General features: G+C 31.1%; 4 protein-coding genes across 7 annotated transcripts; 1 reads left to right on the top strand and 3 right to left on the bottom strand.

The window, feature by feature from the left end:
* Positions 1 to 478: 478 nt before the first annotated feature.
* LOC130955454 (histone-lysine N-methyltransferase SUVR3) lies at positions 479 to 4,235 on the bottom strand. Of its 2 annotated transcripts, none has more exons than XM_057882301.1 (2): positions 2,721 to 4,235; positions 479 to 1,095 (listed from the first exon to the last, which is right to left on the bottom strand). In XM_057882301.1, the coding sequence occupies exons 1-2, from the start codon at positions 3,361 to 3,363 to the stop codon at positions 650 to 652; spliced, it is 1,089 nt and encodes a 362-aa protein (XP_057738284.1). In that variant the 5' UTR covers positions 3,364 to 4,235; the 3' UTR covers positions 479 to 649. The 2 variants fall into 2 exon arrangements, with proteins under 2 accessions (XP_057738284.1, XP_057738285.1); XM_057882302.1 differs by having other exon boundaries at positions 479 to 1,038.
* A 5,036-nt stretch (positions 4,236 to 9,271) lies between these two features.
* Positions 9,272 to 15,096, top strand: LOC130955439 (cationic amino acid transporter 2, vacuolar-like). Of its 2 annotated transcripts, none has more exons than XM_057882285.1 (14): positions 9,272 to 9,717; positions 10,041 to 10,242; positions 10,373 to 10,457; positions 10,918 to 11,058; positions 11,260 to 11,378; positions 11,466 to 11,562; positions 11,689 to 11,861; positions 11,970 to 12,036; positions 12,530 to 12,688; positions 13,006 to 13,210; positions 13,388 to 13,493; positions 13,681 to 13,793; positions 14,090 to 14,165; positions 14,392 to 15,096. In XM_057882285.1, exons 1-14 carry the CDS (start codon positions 9,561 to 9,563, stop codon positions 14,447 to 14,449), a joined length of 1,758 nt encoding a protein of 585 aa, XP_057738268.1. In that variant the 5' UTR covers positions 9,272 to 9,560; the 3' UTR covers positions 14,450 to 15,096. The 2 variants fall into 2 exon arrangements, with proteins under 2 accessions (XP_057738268.1, XP_057738267.1); XM_057882284.1 differs by having other exon boundaries at positions 9,274 to 9,717; positions 14,409 to 14,891.
* Positions 15,097 to 15,472: 376 nt separating this feature from the next.
* On the bottom strand, positions 15,473 to 16,610 carry LOC130955441 (B3 domain-containing protein At3g18960-like). Its single transcript, XM_057882286.1, has 2 exons — positions 16,389 to 16,610; positions 15,473 to 16,245 (listed from the first exon to the last, which is right to left on the bottom strand). Exons 1-2 carry the CDS (start codon positions 16,461 to 16,463, stop codon positions 15,748 to 15,750), a joined length of 573 nt encoding a protein of 190 aa, XP_057738269.1. The 5' UTR covers positions 16,464 to 16,610; the 3' UTR covers positions 15,473 to 15,747.
* Positions 16,611 to 17,218: 608 nt separating this feature from the next.
* LOC130956535 (B3 domain-containing transcription factor VRN1-like) lies at positions 17,219 to 20,547 on the bottom strand. 2 transcript variants are annotated; one of them, XM_057883582.1, is made up of 6 exons: positions 20,371 to 20,547; positions 18,934 to 19,507; positions 18,642 to 18,793; positions 18,298 to 18,547; positions 17,728 to 17,849; positions 17,219 to 17,598 (listed from the first exon to the last, which is right to left on the bottom strand). In XM_057883582.1, exons 1-6 carry the CDS (start codon positions 20,473 to 20,475, stop codon positions 17,353 to 17,355), a joined length of 1,449 nt encoding a protein of 482 aa, XP_057739565.1. In that variant the 5' UTR covers positions 20,476 to 20,547; the 3' UTR covers positions 17,219 to 17,352. The 2 variants fall into 2 exon arrangements, with proteins under 2 accessions (XP_057739565.1, XP_057739566.1); XM_057883583.1 differs by having other exon boundaries at positions 17,728 to 17,831.
* Between the last annotated feature and the right edge of the window lie 2,534 nt (positions 20,548 to 23,081).

Here is a 23,081-nt window from a genome sequence, read left to right as displayed (position 1 = left end):
TTTACCTAAACTTTTTCCAACTAAATGAAGTTTTAAGTTTATAATATAAATTATGGTCATTGCTTGATTGATGGAATGACAGTGCAATTCCCTTTTTACTTAAGCATGTTGTTAATTGTATACAAGGGGTGGCGGAAAATCCTGCTTTTTGAAGCATTAAGGATTTAAGTTAGATTAAATTTAGGTACTAAACTCAAAAGACAATGGTTTCTTAATCCTAACTTACCTCATTTGAGAAGGAGTATGATGCAAATTGTTTTAGCAACATCCTCTTAAAATATAAAATTGTCTTCTTTAATAATTTGTTTATTTAATTTATTATTATTCCTTCCTTCTTCCTTTCTTTTAATAGTTTGAAGGCAATGACTCCCTCCTCAATCAATTCAAAAGAACCTTTTACTTTGTTGTTTTCTACCCCAAATACGTTCGCCAACTCATGTTATATATAACATTAACAAGACACTAAATATAAAAAGAATGACTAAAAATGTACATTTAAAACTAGGTATATTTAAGATTTATTCAAGTAAAATGAGGTTGACCTAAAGGAAGAGTTTATCCACATTAACTCATTTTGTAAAAGCTCATGCCAACAAAAACATTGGTATTCCTTTCACAACTAATCCATATCCTTAAACAAAAACGTGTCTCAAGTGTCTTCCGAAGGCAAAGTTCCAAGGCATGAAGGGCTGCTGCAAAAGCATGGCAGACCATTGGCCTTTTTCCTGATTTCTCCATAGCTAAATGTAAGCTCTTCATCTTTCTGGATATCTTTCGAAGCAAAGAAGCAGAGGCGGGGGAACAAAGCTCCTGAACTTCTAATTAGCTTTGTGCTCAAGTTACCACCATCACAAGAATGATTAACAAACCGGGCAACATTTCCTATTCTTGTGGCATCAATATTCAATCTCAAGCATACGTTTCCAGATGGAAGATGTTCCCTTACAACCAAAAGTGCAGAAGAGAATCTACCATGTGATGATTTTTCATCATAACATTGATGTCTCCTCCGCGCTTCCTTGGTTGTCAAGAGTTCGCCTTTTCCAAGCAGGAAACCATGAATCAGTTTTACATTCGTATGATGTATTGGATACACTAAAAGAAATCCAAGTGTGAGAACACAACTTAAAGAATCAAGGAATTATTAGCAACCAAACAATGACATCCTAACCAAAATACAAAAATACTTCTCAAATGTGTATATATGCATGATAAGCAAACCAACCTTGGAAAGACATCTTATTAAACTCTAACTCTTAACTACAAATGCATAAGATCACCACAGCAAGTTGAAGGTAAAGTTGCGCAAATAGAATTAAAAGATAAATGATTTCAAAAGAATCAAAAATAAAAAATCAACAGAGAACAGCTCAAATAGATAACTTGTGCAAATATCTGGTTCAAATCCCCAAACAAAGATAGCTAAAGCAGACAGATCGCATATCAGACAACTAAAGCGCCCGACAGTGAAATAAAATTGACCAAAGCAATTAGCATCAACAAAAAAATGATCAAACAGTCATAAAACTTCACAACCAGAGAAAAATTAGAATCATGTGACTCGAACAAAAAACAGAGCACTGAGTCAAACTCAAAGCAAAGTCAGAAAAAGAGAAGAAGCAAACTAGAGGTTGTACGAAAAAGCGAAGAACAAGACCATCAGATTGAAAGATAAGCTCAGAAGAGTTTGACGGATGGCACCCACAAATTTGAAGCAAGAACCCAGAGTTCACTTATCAAGCATTTTGAGGATGGGACTAGTGGCCCTAAGACTTCATATTTATATTTCAGGGCAGGCTCTTCAGTTTAATGTTCAGAGATAAACAACTCCTAACTTGTTATGTGCAATCCCATCAACCCCACAATCAAACACATCAATCTCAATCTCATACAGAGACCAAAGTTCCTAAAATTACTTGTAGGCAAAGCAGCATTGAAAAGTGATAGAGAATAGGAATCGGATCATAAAACACCATAGAAAATACTAGAACGTGGCTCGAACTAATATTCATACAACTTTATAAAGGGCAAGAAGACATCTGATCTCATAATTGAGAACCATTCAGTTCTGTCTATGTCAACTGCCTTTCACATAGCCCTTCTAAATAGAAGGTTGCAATTGAATGCCTCACTTGATGACACCAGTGAACTTACAATAACTTCTTAGGTTCATTTCCAGATTTCAAATATGCATTCTGCGAAGATACTGATTTCACCTCCTATATGGATTGGCATAAAAGCAAAGAGGCCTCTGTCTCTTTCTAGATAAAGACCTCCTTAGTCCTTATAGCTTCAAAGCAACCTAGGTGAGTACTTAACCAGAACAAAAATTCAAACAAGAAAGAGACTTTTGCCACTAGTTAAAGGACACTCCTACAACATCAGTCAACATTCAATAACTTGAACTCATACATGGATTTCAAGTATTCAATGATATACATAACATTGATTGCACCTCCAATATGGGTAGCAAAGACCAAAAAGCAGAGAAACCAGTGCTTCTAGGACTATCTAGTATCTATTGATCTATAACCTACAGCCAACTCAATCAAACAAACTAACAATTTTCATATCTATGAAAATACTTCTCCTATCAACCAGTCATACATTATTTCATCACTAGGCCCTGTTTTTTACATTGTATAAGGCATGATAGAATTTTATTTAACAATATCAAATCGAATTTTATCACATGTTTGAAGCTATATGAGTTAAAATACCTGCATACTCAAACAAGAACTCCTCTTTCCGAATCCACTGGTCAGAATGCAAACACCACCCTTTCCTTGCATCCCTCACAATCTTCACCCGAACAGCAACCCCATTCTGAGTCAACCGGTTTCCGCACTCTGGTCCGCACCCACATCCCGGCCCGCACTCACTGCCCACGTCATCCAGCCCACCCAAGCCCAAACAAGGGCAGTCGGAACCCACACCGCCACAAGCCTCGCAGTCGCAACCAGACAACACACTCTGACCTAACTCATCGACCAAACTCACCGATTCCGCGGGGATCCGACTCGGCGCGGAGGCGAGAGGAGCAGCGGATCCCCATGGTTGGCGGAGGAGGCGGGATGCGGCGGATGGAAGGATGAGGGAAGGGGTGTAGAGGAAGTAGGCGTAGGGGTGGTAGTGGTCGACGGTGTTGTGGAAAGGGACTGGAAGGTTCTCGAAGGTTCTAGATGCGTCGGAGGATCGGCGGGTGGTGATGGAGGCGGAGGCCTTGCGGAGGGATGTAGAGGTTATGGAGACGGTGGCGAGTTCCGGTGGGGTTAGCCATGGAAGGATGAGGTCGGCGCATTGGAGAAGTGGGTCGTTGGAGCAGCTGGCTTTTCTGGGAACTGTCTCTTCTGCCATTAACATGAAATGCTCAACACGATGATAAAACTAATTTAAATTAAAAGATGAAAACTATTTATTTTTCAAAAGGAAAACAAAAATTAAGATAGTATTATTTCGAAAAATATTTTTTAAATCATTTACTATGTCTTTCACATGGTTCTTCAATTCTTAAATCATTTACTCAATAATCAATTTTGATCCCTCGATAATTATTTTGTGAAATGAGAGAGAGACAGAGAGATGAGACGAGAGAGCTTGCTATAATGTGAGAGAAATTATTAGTGTGAGTTTCAAGCTAACTAAATCAATTAGAGTTATACAATATATATATAGCAAGTGTTTACACTTAAATAATAACTTAACTAACAACTAATTGCTATACAAATGGTCTACCATATACCAAATCAAGCATGGGAAGTTTGGACACACATTTTTGTTGATCTTAAAATTCTAATAAAAAACAGTTTTGATTGATTGAATTTCTACGAGATCATTTTCATCTAGAACCAACTCATCCACATAAATCAATATCACAGTAAAGGAAGAATCAGAATTGAATTTAGTGAAGAAGGAACAATCATGTTTGGATTGTTTGTAGCCATGACTGAAAATAACAGAACAAAGTTTGAGATTTTATTATCTACTAGCTTGTTGAAATTCATATAGAGACTTGTCAAGTTTACACACCAAATCAGAGAAAGAAAAAGTGGGAAGTTAAGTAGTGGACGCATATAAACCATTTTTGTTGAGATCCATAGATCAATATATTGTTGGTTATGATACCATGTGAAATGATAAAGAATAGAGAAGTAAAAATATGACAGAGAAAGAAGATGAGAAGAGAGAACTAGTTGTAGTGTGAGAGAAATGATTAGTGTGTTTCAAATTAACTAAATAAGTTAGAGTTGTTAGAATATATAACAAATATTTACACTTAAATAGCTTAACTAGCAACTAATTGCTATACAAAATGCCTACCATCTACCAAAATGCGGATGAAATATCATCTAAGTTAGGTAACATATTTCATTGACTTTCGTGAGTAGTTATCAAATTTGGACCATTTCAATAGTCGGACCGAAAATTCAATTATTGGATCATCAATTTGAGATACATCATCATTTAAATCGGTTAAGTAATTAACTCAGTCAAATTTAATTAGACTCGGTGAAATATGTTCAAAAATAGAAGGTAAATGCGGATTGAATATGGCCAAAATCTCAATTCGATCTGCACTAAAATCATCGGATCAGATCCAATATTCGTAATTTTTAAGCTTGCATCCAATCTTATTCGATCTGCACAGCTTATTTTTATTTAAAAAATATCAATAAAATACTATTTTCTACTATTTTAAATATGTTTACTCTTAAAATATTATTAAATATATTTTTCTTAATTAATAAAAATAAAATAATACAACATATATGATAATTGTTAGTTAAAATAAAACATAAAAAGAATATTTACTTATTTATTTATTTATTCTTGCGAATTTGTGGATATGCTGATATCTATATGAAATCCGCAATTTAATTATATTAGTGTGCTGATATAGCCTTACGATTAAGATCGACTGCAATTTTCATATCAGATAAATATCCGCAATTTTTGGACTACAGATATCTCCAATCCATGAACATCCCTATTCAAAATTGGTTTAAACTGACCTAGTCAAACTAAAAAAAAATGATTTTCTATACATAATTTTCTTATTAAATGTATTACGTAAATAGAAATAAATTATATTCACAAATTAAAAAGAAACATTAACTACAATATATTTTCTATTTCTATAACTGCTATTTTTATTTCTTTCTATAAATATTTAAAAAATATAATAAATATAAATTAATTGATGAGTTATGTTATTAAAATTTAAAAATAATAATTAATTAAATACAAAATAAAATTAAAGAAAAAATATTTATTATAAAATAAAAAAATGTATACAATTATTTAATTATGACTAAATCAATCAATTCAATCTATAATCTATCAATTAAACTAATAATCTAATGATCTAATAATTTAACCGCTTTAATTATCTATTCAATTGTGATAACTATACTTCTGTGATGACCAATAAAATCCAAAACTAACTCTTAAATATATCACCAGGGCAATACAGCTCTTAAGCTATGACTATGATCATCCTACGATTCTTATACTGCTCCTTTAATGTGATGTTTTCTTCTTCTCTCTAGACATTGTGATCTTGTATTAATTTGTTTGAGTGAATTAATTTATTTAAATGTTTATATAGTTGTGAGTTTAAGTTAGTTTTTATATAGAATATATTTTGATGGATGTGAACTGCCTCTACTTAATCATTTGTTATATGCCTTTAATTTGTAGTGTAGGCCGTTGCTTATATATAGTTTCATGAGATTGTTGGATTGTAGACAAACATATTATTTTTAATTGTCAAATAGTTAAGGGTGTTGAGCATGATTAATGCGCAAACAAACATAGTTGAAACAATAATATTGAATAATAGTATAATACTGACAGCTTGGTATAGAAAATATTTTGATTCAACTTAAAAAATTATATCATCAGAATGTAGAAAACATTTTTTTGTATCAATAAATATGTATGAAAAGATTAATGGAAGCAAGATCCTTTTCGTGTACGGTGTATTGGATAAGCAGCCTCTAACCAAACAAGATTGCAAGCTGAAAATAAATAAGATTAGTCATAATATTATATTATTAGACTACTAATTAACATTATTTTATTATTGAGGCCACGCCGATTGAATCTATTAGCATATTTAAATCAAATTTGGTTGCAGATCCCAACTACAATGACAACGACAAGAGAAAGAACCGAAGAATGTAAATCTACCCACATGACCACATGGCCTTCCCAAACATATGGATTATGATAGATCCACACGTATGCATGCACCTATGTCAAAATATCAGACCTCCATCCTTGCCTTGTCTCACTATATTTGCTTTTTTAAATTTAATTATTTTTTTGATTATATAATTTTATCGAATTTTTAATTAAATTTTTATATTTTTTTTAATTAAATCTTTATATTATATCAAATTTTATAATTAAATTTTTATTATGACAAAAATATTAAAATTAATAAAATATTTTATTAAACTATATAAAATATTCAGTCAAGTATTAAGTATATTTGTTAACAGAATATTATGTATAAAGACTTAATTATAAAATCTAATATAATATCAAAAAAATATAAAAATTTAATTAAAATTTTAATAAAATTATAAAGATTGACAGAATAATTAATTTTTTTTTATAAAAAATACTCAAAAGTAAGTAAAATTTATTATTTTTAATTATTAATTTAATTTTTTAATTTAATAATTTAATAACATAATTTAGTTTTATATTTTTTAAATATTAATAGTTAATTGATAGTAAAAAATTTAAAATTAATAAATTTTATCGATTATTTAATATTTCTCATTTCTTATATAATTTTTTTAAATAAAGACAAGCTTTGAGAAGGGTTATACGAGAGAGATAATTTCTTATTTGCTATTTATTAGAAAAATTTTAACTATACATCTATAGTAACACAAATTGATGTGCAGTGAGAGAATTAAAGAGATAAAATGAAAAATAAAACTAGTGATATTAGTCACAACAACAATTTATATCTACATTACGTAATTTTTACAACCCACAAAAAGGTATAGTGTAAATAAAAGTTTATAACAGTTTATTTAGACATTATTGTAACTTTTGGTTGTTTGGCATATTAGTAAAATGTCTCTTTTCACAAATTTAGCGATTAATTTATCTCATAATTTGAAAATCTATGGATTAACAAAGAAAGATAAATAACTCAAGTAGTTACTACATACTAAAAACTCAATGAGGACCAGTTGAGTTTTTATTGGGACGAAAAAAATAGTTTATTCGTTATTGGGACAAAAATATTATTCATATATTAAAATTAATTATCAATACATTTATATATAAATCTATATAATTTAATTTATTTTTAATATATATTTATAGAAAAAGTTTAAGAGATTAATGTTTTTATTAAAATTTGCTCAGTACTTAATCACAAAAAAATAAATAATTTTATATTATTGGATGAAATCTCGCATTATTAAAATATTAATAATGACTAATTAATTGTTACAAATTATAAAATTTATTAATTTTCTAATATTTTTTATATTTATATTTTAATATATATTTTATATTAATAATTTATATTTTATATTTTAATAATTGTTATAAAAAAAATACAGAATACTAATATATTATTTGTTAATTTATTGTTAATAATAATTAATTATTATATTTTAAATATATATATAAAAAAATATATTTAAAAAATATTTTTATAAAAATATTTTTATTAGACATATTTATAAAAAAATATTTTTATTAGATATATTTATAAAAATATTTTTATTAAATATAATTATAAATAAAAATTAGTAGAAGTTGATAGAAATATTATTGATAACAGCATGATTGATAATTATAACAGTGATAACAATCATGACATGGTCTTAATATAATACTCCTGATTTAACCATTGGCAAATAAAAAATCAAAGATTCTAATTCAAGTGACGTAACACTTTTGGAGGCGAGAATCATGTTTTCTTTTTGGTGAAAGGAGACGAGAATCATTGACAATTTAACCATATATATGCCATTATTGTGGGCCATTTCTGCGACGGCAATGGGCAGAGTCGTGGAAGAATGGAGGATAGAGATCCCTTTTCCTCTCATTTTAAAATTATCAAGAATTTTCGTCCTTTTTTCTTTTTCATTTTTCATGGGGATCAATTTTCTTCTTCTGAGTTTTTCACATTTGACCATGCCAATTAAAATTAAGTCTTCAGAATAACGTTTCAACGATTGATTTGTCCATAGAATTATTTCAAACTATGACTTGTGAAATGAAATAAACCATGTTTTAGCAATAAATCGTGTGATTTTATTAAAAGTACTATTTCTACATCAAAATTAATTATAAAAAATCAACAATTATATTATATATTTATGTATAAATTTATATATTATTTAATTTATTTTTAATATATATTTTATAATAATAACTAATTGTATTTTTAATTAATTACGAGGTTCTAGAACTCAAAAGTAAATTGTGTTAATATTGAATTAAAAAGACATTCTGCAAAGACATTCTAATGTTTAATTTAGTAACTGATTTGATATGCTCCTAATATAGTTGAGATTTTATTAATAAAAAAATATAGTAGTAAATGCTCTTAAACTAAAAGGTTTATATATTTATAGAAGTGTAAGCTATCGAATCGGATCGAAAATTACTACAAACTGAACCGAAAATTATAATAACCGATTTGAAAATCGAAAAAATTGGTTTTTTTTACAAAATTGATCGGTTCGGTTCAGTTTTCGGTTGGCTTGATAGAAATCGAACCGAACATATACATCCATTTTAATGTTTTAACCATTTTAATCTTTAACCTAACAACAAAAATCCCCAATTCCTAACCATTTCAATGTTTTACTCTTATTATTTTAGTTTATTGACTATTTTGAACCTCTAATTATTGTGATTCATATTTTGCTCATTAGAAATTAAAAATAAAAAAAACCGACCGAATTAAACTGCTGTTGGTTCAATTCGATTCAGTTCGATTGTATAAAAGTAACAAACCGAATAGTTGTGTGTTTGTAGAAACCGAACATATCGGTTCGGTTGGTGTTTGATCCAAAACCGAACTGATAATAATATTTGTATTATTTATTAGGAAAGATCGCATAATTAGTGAATTTTTTGTATTTTTCCTTTAACCTTTGTATGCTGATTTTCGTATTAAAAAATATTAATTTTAAAATAAAATAATTAAATTTAGGATAACAAAATAATAAAACTATTTATTTTAGCAACATGATTACTTTTTTTAACCTAACATTCAATGATTCAATTGTATTATTCATTGCAATTTGCAAATAATTGCTACCTAACTTTCTATAAACACATGAAACCATTTTGAGAATTGTAGCGGCACAACAGAGACTGGGACTTGTCAACAACAGATTGGTAAAGCCAGAATTTTTCATTCTAACTACCAATCAATCTTCTTCAACGTATCACAACATTATCATCTATTGTTAAATTTACCCATCATTTCTGAGGGGAAATAAAAAAGAAAAAGAGAATCTGCTGAATTTGCTAGTTTGTCAAACTCAACAAAAAAGGAAGCTACTTTTGTGATGGGAATTTTGGTTGATTCACAAGATGGTGGTGAAAATGGAACTCAGGGTTCATGGATGTTCTTCACTAGAAGGAAGAAGGTTGATTCTGCCAATGAAAGCAGCTCTAAGGGTCAACTTGCCAAGGAGTTGACTGTGCCTCAACTCATGGCAATTGGTAATTCAGTTTTCTTTTCTGATAATTAGAGAATCATGATTCCTGATTTTTATTGTAGGATGTTGTTTAGAATATCTCATGATCTAAGTAATTGGTTTGAGATTGATTTCTTGTTCTAGCTGAATTTTTGTTCTGTATTGTATTTGGGTCCAGAAAGGTAGGCTTTTAACAATGGTTGAATTGGATCTTTGTTACAAACTTTGAATTAAGCCACTTATGCTTGCTTCTTAGGTTAGACTGCCTGCATTAAGGGATGCACTTCTATGGTATTTGGATCTAAGCTGTTTTGATGGTCAATTCATTTAGTTTTGGCCTTGATTCAGGTGTTGGTGCAACAATTGGTGCTGGTGTATATGTTCTTGTTGGAACCGTTGCTCGCGAGCATTCCGGTCCGTCGTTGGCGATTTCTTTCCTGGTAGCTGGATTTGCAGCTGCTCTTTCAGCTTTTTGCTATGCAGAGCTTGCGAGTCGCTGTCCTTCTGCTGGAAGTGCCTATCATTATTCATACTTATGTGTTGGGGAAGGGTAAGTCACTTTCTTTGGATTCATTAGTTCTAAATCAATAAGGTCCTTTATTGAGAAAGATTTTCAATTGAGAAATGTTTATATCTGGAAAATTATTCATTATTCATTATTATTATTATTATTTTGTCAGAGTTGCTTGGTTGATTGGTTGGGCCTTGATACTTGAATATACAATTAGTGGATCTGCTGTTGCTCGTGGCATAACTCCCAATTTGGTATGTTTTTCTATTAACTATTCTATTGAGTTATTATTTGTCTTAGCAACTTTGATTGTATATTGTACCATTTTAATTACACCACATTATTTGAGGTTGATTTGACTTTGACTTTATTTGTTCATGTTTACTTTTATTTACTATTTATGGAAGTTTTCAAGTAATTCTGTTATTCACTCATTTGTTACCCATTCTACTAGAAATAAAGTCTTAGGTTTGAACTATTCTTTGAAACTACCCTCTGAAGCTCTCTGTTGTAGGTTCTTATTAGCAAATACATGAAGTACACCCTTGAATCCATCATGAATAACTTGGCATGTGCCATGGTTTGTTAGTCCTAATTGGTGTTTGACGCTAAAGTCTAAATGAATATTAGCAGATTCATTTGTTGGAACTGTGATTAGAGTTGTACAAATTTTCTGATGCAACTATTAACTTCAATATATATTTCTCATTTTAGGCTGCACTTGTTGGAGGTGCAGAAAATTTGCCCGTCTTTTTATCACGTCATCATATTCCTGGGCTTGATATTGTTGTGGATCCATGCGCAGCAATCGTGACATTTATTATCACTGCACTCCTCTGTTTTGGGATTAAAGAGGTATATTTCTGTTAGAATCATTTCTATAGTATGATATTATTTTAAATTTTGCACTTAGCTATGTTTTTAGATCTCATGCTCTTGAGTTTCTCTAAACTTTGGTTACTGCAACTTATTGTATTTATCCTTTGCTTATATTCACTCCCCCGAAAACCCATTCGAATGTTTTCTTAATTTTTCTATGAATTCATGATATTGCAGAGTGCAATGGTACAAAGTGTAGTCACATCAGTGAATGTATGTGCTTTGATGTTTGTAATTTTAGCGGGCGGTTACCTTGGATTCAAATCTGGATGGGCTGGATATAAACTTCCTACAGGGTACTTTGCATCCTTACTTTGCTTTTCAACATGCATTTTGGTGTCTTATAGTTACTGATTACTTCTCTCTTGCTCTTTTTGTAATAGGTACTTTCCATTCGGGGTAGATGGGATGCTTGCTGGTTCTGCAACTGTCTTTTTTGCTTATATAGGTTTTGATGCAGTAGCCAGCACTGCTGAAGAGGTAGTATAAATGAGGACACAGTGCAGATTGTCTATTCTTGTTTCTAAATGCCATTTCTGTGCTTGATACATACATAATTAAGGATGTTCTTCTAGCTACTTACTAATGTGTTACTTTGATCAACAGGTTAAAAATCCTCAACGCGATTTGCCACTGGGTATTGGTGGTTCACTGTTTCTATGTTGTGGATTGTATATGATGGTTTCCGTTGTTATTGTCGGTTTAGTACCTTATTATGCTATTGATCCTGACACCCCCATATCGTCTGCGTTTGCTGACCATGGGATGCAATGGGCAGCGTAAGTGAAAAATTAAGCTACGCTATAGTACTTATGATTCTTCACAAAGTTTACACCGCCTAGTATAAGTAGTAAAATCACTTCTTCTCCCCAATTTGTGATTTGCAGTTATATTATAAATGTTGGGGCATTTACAGCTCTATGTGCATCATTGATGGGTGGGATACTGCCCCAGGTAAATTAATTGGAACACTTCTGGGCTACATTAAACTCTGAAATGGTTTAGTTTATTCTTCCCTCGATGCTGTTGCAATTTCTTTTACTACGTACATGATCATAGGGATTAATGCTTTGGATGCATGTTATGTTTGAACTTTGAAGTTCATCAAATTCCAAAGGGTTAAAAGATGCACATAGAGTATTAGATGCAAATTAGGCATGCCTTTTGTCGTCTTTAATTACACTGGATTCATGTAAGTTTCATCGTTTCTATTAGCCTCATACTAATAGGCTTCTTTGCTTAAATTTTATGCAATAATCTAGTCATAGTCTACTGGTTTCAATGAAGACTACTATTATGTTCCTGGTAATAGGTGCACTTTTTCATGCTAGTTTTTGGCTTTTTTCAATGATTACTTTATGCAGTTATCGCAAAATTTTTATTTTCATTTGACGTCTTCTATTTTGAGAGCCAAGAATTTTAATCTGTTTTCTTCAATATCTTTCAGCCGAGAATTTTGATGGCTATGGCAAGGGATGGTCTGCTGCCACCACTCTTTTCTGATATAAATAAGCACACCCAGGTTCCTGTCAAGAGCACAATAGCTACTGGCCTTGTCGCTGCAGTTCTTGCGTTTGCTATGGAAGTCTCTGAGCTAGCTGGCATGGTAAGTCTAGTAGGTTTATAACAGTTAGCATTGCTCTCAAGAAACAACTCCATCAAAGAGCTTAAGCTATTTCAATCTGAAGAATTGCTTTTATTAGTAGTAACAATCCGTATATTGCTAGAGCAACGAAATCCCTCTGATGAAATAATTGGCTTTTCCAATTTTAATCCAGAACCTTTTTTCCTTTCTATTCCTGATTGCTTTGAAATTATTAAAACATTTCTAAGGCTGTTCTCATGGCCTGCATGGACTTGTTTGTTGGCTGCGAGTGCCGTGTATTTGAAGCATTAAAAGTGTATTTGACTTGTCATCTGCAGGTTAGTGTGGGTACCCTTCTCGCATTCACTGTTGTGGCAGTATCTGTGTTAATACTAAGATATATCCCTCCGGAAGATGCACCGCTGCCCGGTTCCCTCCAGGAACCAATTATCTCAGTTGATTCTTCTGGGGAACATAAACGTTTAGTTGTGAAAGAAGATGTATCAGCTGACTTCATTTCTAAATATCTTTCTGCTGGCAACTGTGAGTTACACATCCTTCTCCATTACCATTTTCTCTATCATACATGATGCAAATTTTGTTACTAAGAGTTGTAATTAGTTTTGCTACTAGCATACACAAGTTTTTTCCATTTATTGTCTTTACTTTTTCTTCTGCCTTTTGATCTGCTGTTTTACACCATATTCCTTATTGGCGCAGATTTACACGATGGTAACAGACGAAAAGTTGTAGGGTGGGTAATAGCCTCGACATGCATAGGGATATTCGTCCTGACATATGCAGCTTCAGACTTGGTTCTTCCCAGGTTGGTTTTAGATCCATATTTTTATTTTAATTCTCATTCTCATTTTTAACAAGATCAAATTGTAGACACTTTAGCAGCTAATTTGAGATGCTAAATAGACTATATAGGGACTTTGCTTTATCTATAGGAAAGAGAGGGACTTGGGTATTTCTTGATGTTCTTACTTCTTGTGTTTACTTTTTACCAGTTCTATTCGATTTACACTGTGTGGAGTTGGTGTCACTCTTCTGCTGTTTGGTCTTGTCTTCCTAACTTGCATCGATCAAGATGATGCAAGGCACAACTTCGGGAACTCGACTGGTATGGCTTTCCATTATGATCTTAGGGAAATTAGATTTATGCAGGATGAGTCTCTTGATTTTATTCAACTAACATGCATATTATTGAGTCAAAAGCATTTTATCTGGCAAAAGCTAAATTGTTAAACTAATATTCCTCCATTCTACAATACATTGTTTAGAATTTTTTTTGTACATTCTTAAACTAATGTATCCAGAATTCCAGATACATTGATTATTGATATAAGAATGTATTAGATACATTTGGCTTGGATGTAAAATGGTAAATGATTATTTTTTTTACTGATTTATTTTCAGGTTTCACTTGCCCACTTGTGCCACTGCTGCCCATAACTTGCATTCTGATCAATTCCTATTTACTTATTAATCTTGAGTAAGTATTCATATTCAATTCTGAAAGTACATAGAACTTATCCTCTCCATTCATTACCTTGGAAAAGCAATTAGTTTCTTGATTACATACCAAATCTGTGCCATAACTTGAACCTAGGGAACACTTGAAGAACAAATTAATAGGATATTACTGCGCTTTCAGCATCCCGATTACTCAGTATAGCTCGTTTAACCTGTATTTTTCTTCCATTGCGCAACTTATCTAGCCGGTTTTTACTTCCAGATCTGGTACATGGGTGCGTGTTTCTATATGGCTGGCAATAGGGCTACTTGTTTATGTATTTTATGGCCGAACCCACAGCATGCTGAAGGATGCAGTTTATGTGCCGGCGGCGCAAGTGGACGACGCCTATCATGCATCGACAAGTTGTCTTGCTTAATCTTGGTGGCAGCCCAAACTGCAGCTCCACTTTTGTTGTATATATCTGTAATTTCTGTACAGAAAATGCATATAATATCGAGATTCAATAGTTTAGCAATTGTAGTGTGGATATGATTTCCTTTAGCAACAGTTGTATTATGCCTTATACAACAGCTGTAATATTCTTTTTATACGGATTATACCTTCTGTATCATCCTAAATGCAAATATAATTTAAAAAGTTGATAACGCAAATGAGCAAACGTCTCCTCAGATTTCAAATTTTCATTCCATATTGATGTAGCCAAATCTTGACACTAGAGTGATTTCCAGGGCAATTAGAATGTTTAATCTGTTTTTCTTTTGTCACTATTGCTTATGCAGATATAGTCAATAAGTAATGTAGAGATGCAAAAGTGGTCATCATTATGAAAGCAGAGAACTATTACATTAGAAGTATTTCATTGTTGAAATGCTGAGGAAGGGCTAATGTTCACTCTAGTTCTTGTAAGTATACTCGTGATGTAAGATATTTTGATCCCAGGTTTTAATGAGAAATAAAATAGCAACTGTAAGAACTAACTTTGTTAGTGGAGTGAATGTGTCATCATGTCGCTATTTTAAATCACTTGTGCAACTACAGGCACACTGTCACTTGCAGATGAACCACCATTTATATTCGAAACTTCGTCTAACTTTCAAACTGTCCCACTGGGCGTGCGAATTTGTTTTATCAATTTTTAGCAAATCGAGAGTGGTTCGATATCTACTGGTTTGGGAGCGAAACCTACTAGTTATCAAAAGAAGGATCCTTTGACTTGAACTTCCTTGCTTCTTGAACAACTTTACAAGTACACCATAAAAATTTGCATAGAAGTTACTTGTAGCTAAGTTCAAGCTTCAAACAACACAGTAATTTTTATTCATTTGAACCAAATTTGAACACAGCCTAAGAACAATAAGATATTTATTGCATAGTTACATGAAATGCAACACGTTCTGATATTCTTACGCGGTACGCCATATGTAAAATATTTTATGTGAAATATATGCGTACGCTACCTATTTGGTGAATTTGTAACTATGATTTATGCATTTTAGCCACAAAGACATACATTAGAATCTACGAAAATAAAAGGATGAATTGATCATGAAGTTACATACTATCAGGATCAACTCTGGCACTTCGAATTGTTGGCATCTTAATTCTTAAGACCTGTCTCTTCAGATTGACTAGCTTCTTCATTGTTGCAACACTGCATCCAGTTTTGTTTATCAGGGCCCTTTTCTACATCTCCAGTTTTGACAGAACTCCTCAATATTTTACTTGTAGAAGGAGATGATACTTCTGCTGCTGCTTTCAGTTTTTTCCTCGACCAGCCTCGTGGCGGCAGTTCATTCAAGATCTCAATCGAATTGTCATCGCCGATGTGATCCAAGGAAGGATAGTTGATTTCAGAGCCATCAATGATGTCAAAAATTTGTACTTCAATGTTAGAAGTTTCATTGTACGCAAATTGCAGCAGATGGCCATTATCCAAAGAGTAATATGAAGCAAATTCTTTCCAACCATTTTCAAATTGAATCAAACCATCATACAAAGACCAATCTATCTTCCATGCAGTGCCATCTGGAGGCTTCAGATACACTGGATTTGGAACACTATCACCATATTCCTTACTGAACTTTTTTGTTAACTTCTGCAATTCAAATAAAAGTATGAAACTAGTCTTAGTAATAAGCATTGATGAAGAAACCCTTACAAGGGAAAAATCACAAAGAGAAATGCATGCATTAAATAATATTATAAGTAAAGAGGATATGAAGTGAAGAAAATGCTTACAAGGTTTCCATCTTCAAGGCTTTTTTTGAGACCAATCTTGAAGAAACGGATATCAGAGGAAATAGAGGAAGCCATGGATGTTCTTCTTGTTCACAGACGCAGTCACAGTCTCCGGTAAAAGACAAGTTAATTGAAAAAGCGAAAGAAGATGACAGCCACAGAAGAGTATTTAGGAGGTGGTGGATGATGAAGTTATATAGAAGAACTGTCATCAAATCTAATACTAGATACTTATATAAGCAGTTATATATATATATATATATATACACACACACAAAACAGCGAGAAAAAGTAACACACACCGTGTAACCAGAAGTGATAAATCAAAAACTATATTTAAACTCTTAATTATAGAGGATTAAAATTCTATTGATAGTACTTAAAAATGGTTTTATCTTTAATGTATCAATAAGGTTCTTTAAGTGTGGAAAAGACTCAAAAATTATTTTAAAAGAATTCTTAACCTCTCCAATTTTTAAAAATTTTATTTGATAAATAAGAAAAATTTTCTCTCAAAATAAAAAGCACAAATTTAGTACATTAGTATTCTAGAGAAAATCTTACAAATATTGGAATTATAATAGACATAAAATTAATTATAATTATTTTATATTTTATTAATCTTCCATTTTTTTATGATATACTATTTTAATGAGTTGATGGATTAGATTCATAGGTAAAAAATACATGAAAATTCTGCCTCATTTTTTTTATCCCTATACCAAACACAACCTTATCTCATTTTGAGAAGATAAACAATGCAATCATAAAGTGACAAAACAAGAAGTAAAATTAAAACACTTAGTTCATATATATATATATAAAAACTGGTGACACCAAAAAGGATAGGAATATAGGATACAGTAGAAGTTTGATTCAACAAAAGAAAGCTGATACATTCTTCACAAACTTAACTTGTCTAAGAATTAAGATCTCTTAGTTTCTGAAGTTATAATACATTAGTCTAGCATTGAACTCTACAGATATGAACATTAAATAGATCTTTTTCATTGATGAGCTCAAAAACACAAACATCTCCAGTTTCTAATTTACTTGCTCTAGCAAAAGAGCTCCAACCAGCCGAAATAAAGGTGTTTCTTGACGACGGATTGTAGATTATCGTAACAGGCCACATCTCCTTTCCGAACTGTAACTTTACATTCTGCTGATTCTTTTTAAAATATTTTCTGTAGAAGATAGCTGATAAGTTCTGCACCACATTTCATTTTTGAATCACTATGGTTAAAAATAGTCATAAAATTACAATTTGTGAAATTAAGTATAAACTAGCACTCAAAAAATTTGTATGGCATATTATGTATATAAGAAATAAACTTACAGGCCTTGATCTTCTTGGATCACCGTCTTTTATCTTAACCATGAAAGAGGGATTCTGTGAATTGAGCTCCTTAACTTCTTTCAGGAGCTGAATTCCACGAGTCACTGGTTTGGAAAGTGACTCTGATATCATAATAGAATTGTAAAAAAAATAGTATGAATCTTACTTGTGGAGAATTTTGGATACAAGCTATATCTATAGAGTTGGAGACCAACAAAAATTTTATCATAAGATTAGTTTATATAACAAATTGTGATTACATTAAGGACCAAATACATAGCCACTGTAGTCTAATTGCATTCTCAGCCAAAACTAACAATAGTTCTCTTGAGATTAGAATTCTACTGCTATAAATGTTTAGAGGAAGGAAAAAATGAGAGATTTGTAAAATGTACTCCAAGTCAAACACAAACACAGGATCAATTAATTTTTAATATAATTTTTTTTAATGAGGATACTGTTAAATTCTTTTCCATTATTAAAATTAATTACGTTTTCAATGTTAGGACTGATATCTTAATTTTTTTTACAGAATAACACAGTTTAAGAATTCCTAAACAATTGCCTTACCGCGAGGTTGTCGACGACAAATATGAACATCAAGCACGGGATCTTTTCTGTTGACGAGCTTAAACAAACAAACATCTCCGGCTTGTAATTTACTAGCTCGAGCAAAAAAGTTCCAACCAGCAGAGATAAAGGCATTACATGATGATGGCCTATAGATCAACTTAACAGGGAACAACTTCTTTCCAAACCTTATATTTGCATTTTGTGGATTATTTTCAAAATACTTCCGGAAGAATTTAGTTGAAAAGTACTGCAGCACATCATATTTATGTCAAATGGATGCACGTGGAGGTTCACATGATACATAATTTTCAACACGGATATATGTATAAATTTATACTTACACATGGTGCTTTTGTTTGAGACAGTTGCTTTATCTTGATGATGAAAGAGGGCTTTTCCCACTTGAACTTGTTAGCTTCTTTCAGAGATTCAGGTTTTGCAGGATAGGGCCTAACAGAAGATTCAGAATCTTTTCTTCTTCTATTACTTTTACCTTGTACATGAAAAACAAAGAATTAGAAGCTACCACCATAATATACAAAAAAAAAAAAAAACAGTTACAAGTTGTAACTACAAAAGTAATAACGGTTGAATCCACAAAAGGAAAGGACGATCCAATCATGAGACACGTACCATTAGAATCTTGATTGACAGACACTGTCATCTTATGGTTTTTCTTTTCAGATTTAATACCTTTCCTGATTTGTGCGTCATTTTCCAACTGTCTACCTTTAGAAGCAGATGATACTGGTGCTCTCAGTTTTTTCCTAGGTTGGCCCCGGACTCCTCCTGACAGTGGTTCATTTAATCTTTTCTTCTGCCGTCCCTCGTTAAGTCTCATGTTTTGAGTGTTGGGACTGTTATCCACGTCTCTAGTTTGTTGTTCTTTTGGCCTTTTCACCGGCTGGCCCCTGTGTTGTGGCGGGTGCTTTTTGATCTGATCATTGGCAGGATACTCTATTTCGAGGCAACTCATGTCAAATATTTCTACTTCAATGTGAGAAGTTCCAATATTATACTCAAACCATAACACATGGCCATGATCAAGAGAGTAATATGCAACAAACTCTTTCCAACCTCTTTTAAATAAAGTTCTACCATTACGATTGGTCCAATTTACTCTCCATTCAGTTCCATCTGGAGGCTTAAGATATAGTGGGTTTGATAGGCCAGAACCATATTTTCTGGTGAACTTTTTTGGTAACATCTACAATGTTATGAACTTGATATTAATAACCATATTAACAATAAGGTGATACACATTAGCATGTCTTCACCAAGATGTTGACATGTATTATGTTAAATAATTTAATCAAATATATCAAGCCATTAGTAACATTATACCCTCAATTCATCCTTCACTGGTAATTATAAATAGTGCAATAAAATAATCTAAGCATATTAGTCCTAAATTTTGTATGTAGGTAAAGATTAATCGTTCACATATTTTAAAGGAGAGACTAATTTCAAATCTCAAAGAACTATTTTGCAACATGATTTACATAGTTAGAAACTAGAAGTGAAATAAAAAAAAGGTTAAAGATGGAATTGTCCAACATAAAAATTAGTAGGGACGAAATCAGTAATGATAAGAATCAGAACTAATGCACAGTGAAAAATTTATTAGTGAAAGTGTTACCTGATCATTTTTAATTAACAATAATGTAGATTTAATTGTAATTAATTTTGTAGTAAGAATACATCAGGAGTACATAAGATGTAACCACTTAACAAATATAATTTTAGGTTTTCATTTCATCTTATGTATTTTTTATCTATTTCTGCTGCAAAATTAATTATAATTAAGTCTATATTATTGCTAATGAAAAATAATCTAGATAACAAGAAGCAATGAATAGTAATACTATTAATTTTAAAGAGCTTACTATTACTATCTTTGCAGCTAAGAAGTCATGCATGTGTGTTGTTCTATGAGAAAAGTGTTTATAAACAAAAAAAATCATATACAAAGGAATAAAGAGAGAAACTATTGTTGAATCGAACAATATCTCAAAAGGTAAACAGTTCAAAAGAAAGAAGAAGAGATGGAAAAGATGAAAAAATGCTTACAAAGTTTTCATCTTGAAGACTTTCTCTGACGATAATCTTAAAGAAACGGATGACAGTAGAACTAGAAGAAGAATGCTTGTTTTGTTGATAGTTAGAGGGAGCCATAGCAATAGATGATGGATGGATTTGAGTGTTATTGAGACTCACAGTCTCTCTCACCGGTGTTGGTTAAATAGCTTTATTTTGGGATAATAGTTAAATTACAAAAATAACAAGTGAGTACTAAAAGTAGTTATATGTGTTTTAATTTATTTTTGTGTATTATATATTTTTAGATAATTTTAATATATATTTAATATAGTTTAATAAATTAAAAGGATGAAATTAGGGTATGGATTCATTCATAATTGATTGCAGAGTTATATAACGTTAATGGGTAATGGTATTACTCTAAAAACAAAAAAAAATATAGTTAGAATTTATCTTATAATTATTTTTGTTTTTTTTATCAAATATTTCTAAAATGGTAATATGAAACACTATTAGATAAGTTAAACAAAAGGGGCTCATTTTTTCCTATATGAAAACAATAATGGTGTAATACAATAAAATGGATGAATAAACAAAAATTTCACTATTATGGTATCAATATAAATCATAACCTGCGTTTTACCATTTTCAATTATTTTTTATTTTTTTTCATCAAAATAATAAAACGCAACTTCTGTTTTATTGTTTTCACTTTTTATTTTTTAAACAACAAAATGCAACATGCGTTTTTTGGATGTCAGATTTTTTTTAAAGAATAGAAAATGCAAGTTGGGTTTTGAGGAGAAAAAATATTTTAATCAAGGCGACATTAATAATGGTTGCTATTGGTGCCTGCGATATTGAAAAAGCCATATTTATTATCTTTATATATTCTTATGTATAATCTTATGTATTTATATATATTCTGGAAACGATGATAATGGTTGTCATTATGAAACTTAAGTATTGAAAAAATTAAAGTTTAAAAATCTATGTTTAGAAAAATAATAATTTTTTTATTTTATTTTAATGAAAAATATGTTATAGCTGTGAATTTTTTTTACAGTACTTATTATAAAAAAAATCGGGTTAGATGAGGTTGAAATTATGAAAGATGTTAGGAGATTACACCAGACACACGAAGATGTACATTTAAATATACTCTTTATATCAAGTTTGTTGAATCTGGATAAATCTTAATCATGTGCCTTTATATTGATTATTTGATCTATATTAGTAATAACTTGAAGATAATTGCAGAATTCAAAGAGATTATGGTAAAGCAATTTGAAATGACAGATATGTGGTTGATGTCTTATTTCCTCGACATCAAAATCATTTAGAAAGATGATGAAATCTTTATTTCACAGAATAAATATGCAAATGATATTTTAAAAAATTTTATATGGTACATTCCAAATCAGTTCCTATTCCGATCGAAGAAAAGTTTAAACTGTCAAGAAGAGATAAAGGAAGAATAATAAATTATACTTATTACAAAAGTTTGATTAAAAGGCTGAGGTACTTCACTACAACTAGACAATATATTATATTTAGAGTTGGATTGCTTAGCAAATTTATGGAGAGTCTTGTACCAACTTGCAAGTAGGGCGGTCAAACGGGCCAACCCGAACTATTTAGCCCTGGCCCATGTAAGTTCGCTTTATTCGCAGGCCATAATTTTTTAGCTCATACCATTTATGGTCAGCCTGATTGGTTAAATGGGCTGGTCCGTTTACCATTTTATTTTTTTTTTTTAAAAATATTTTGAAAAAAAAATATTATTTTTAGGTCAAAAACTTTAAACAAATAGTATTTTTTTAGTTGATGGGTCAGATTTTTGGGTTGAATTAATAAAAATGTCGGCTAAAAATACTACTTTTTTTAAAAAAATAAATAAAATGGATCGCGCCGTTTAACCGATGGACTAGCCCATTTAACCCTTTTTTTTGAGTTAATCGAATTCAGCCCATTTAACCTGAAATTTAAACGAACTTAATTTTTAGAGGCAAATCCCACCCATTTAACTGGATAATTAGGCTGGCCAGATAGGTTTAACCCATTTTGACGGCTCTATTTGCAAGCGGTAAAAAGAATTATTTGATATATCAAATGTACTTTAAACGATGGTATTTTTTTATGAAAATACTAATGAAATAAATCTTGTTGATTACACTGAGAGCGATTGAGTTGAAGATATTGAAACAAGAAAAAATACTTCAAAATTTGCATTTTATCTTGATTTTGGTGTAATTTCATAATCTTCAAAAAATAATCAGTAGTAGCATTCTCTATCGTAAAAGTAGAATATATAGCAATAATAAATTATGCAACGCAGGCAATATAGGTAAAAAAATTCTTGAGAAATTGAACAAGAAATAAAGTACTCTAACAACGATATTTTGTAATAACAAATTAGTTATTGCACTTTGTAAAAATCTTGTATTTTATGGAAGATTGAAGCATATTGATATTCGGTTTTACGGAATCAAATAATTAGTGAATAAGAAAGAAATTTTAATTAAGTGCTAAAGATTAAGTACAATCGTAGATATTTTTACAAAATTGTTAAAGACCAAGATATTTAATAAGTTGAAGGAGATGTCGGAAATGATTAATTTTATAAGCTTAGTTTAAGGAATATAATGTTAGATAATTTTTTTTTGAACAAGATGACTCAATACAATACAATGGAGCAATAGACAATCAAACTGAGGACATGAAAATAAAGGAAATAAAAC

The sequence above is a fragment of the Arachis stenosperma genome, chromosome 10 (genome assembly GCF_014773155.1).
Source record: "Arachis stenosperma cultivar V10309 chromosome 10, arast.V10309.gnm1.PFL2, whole genome shotgun sequence".
Lineage (NCBI taxonomy): Eukaryota > Viridiplantae > Streptophyta > Magnoliopsida > Fabales > Fabaceae > Arachis > Arachis stenosperma.
Note: the sequence above shows the minus strand (reverse complement) of the source record. Positions and strands in the feature narration are given on the sequence as shown.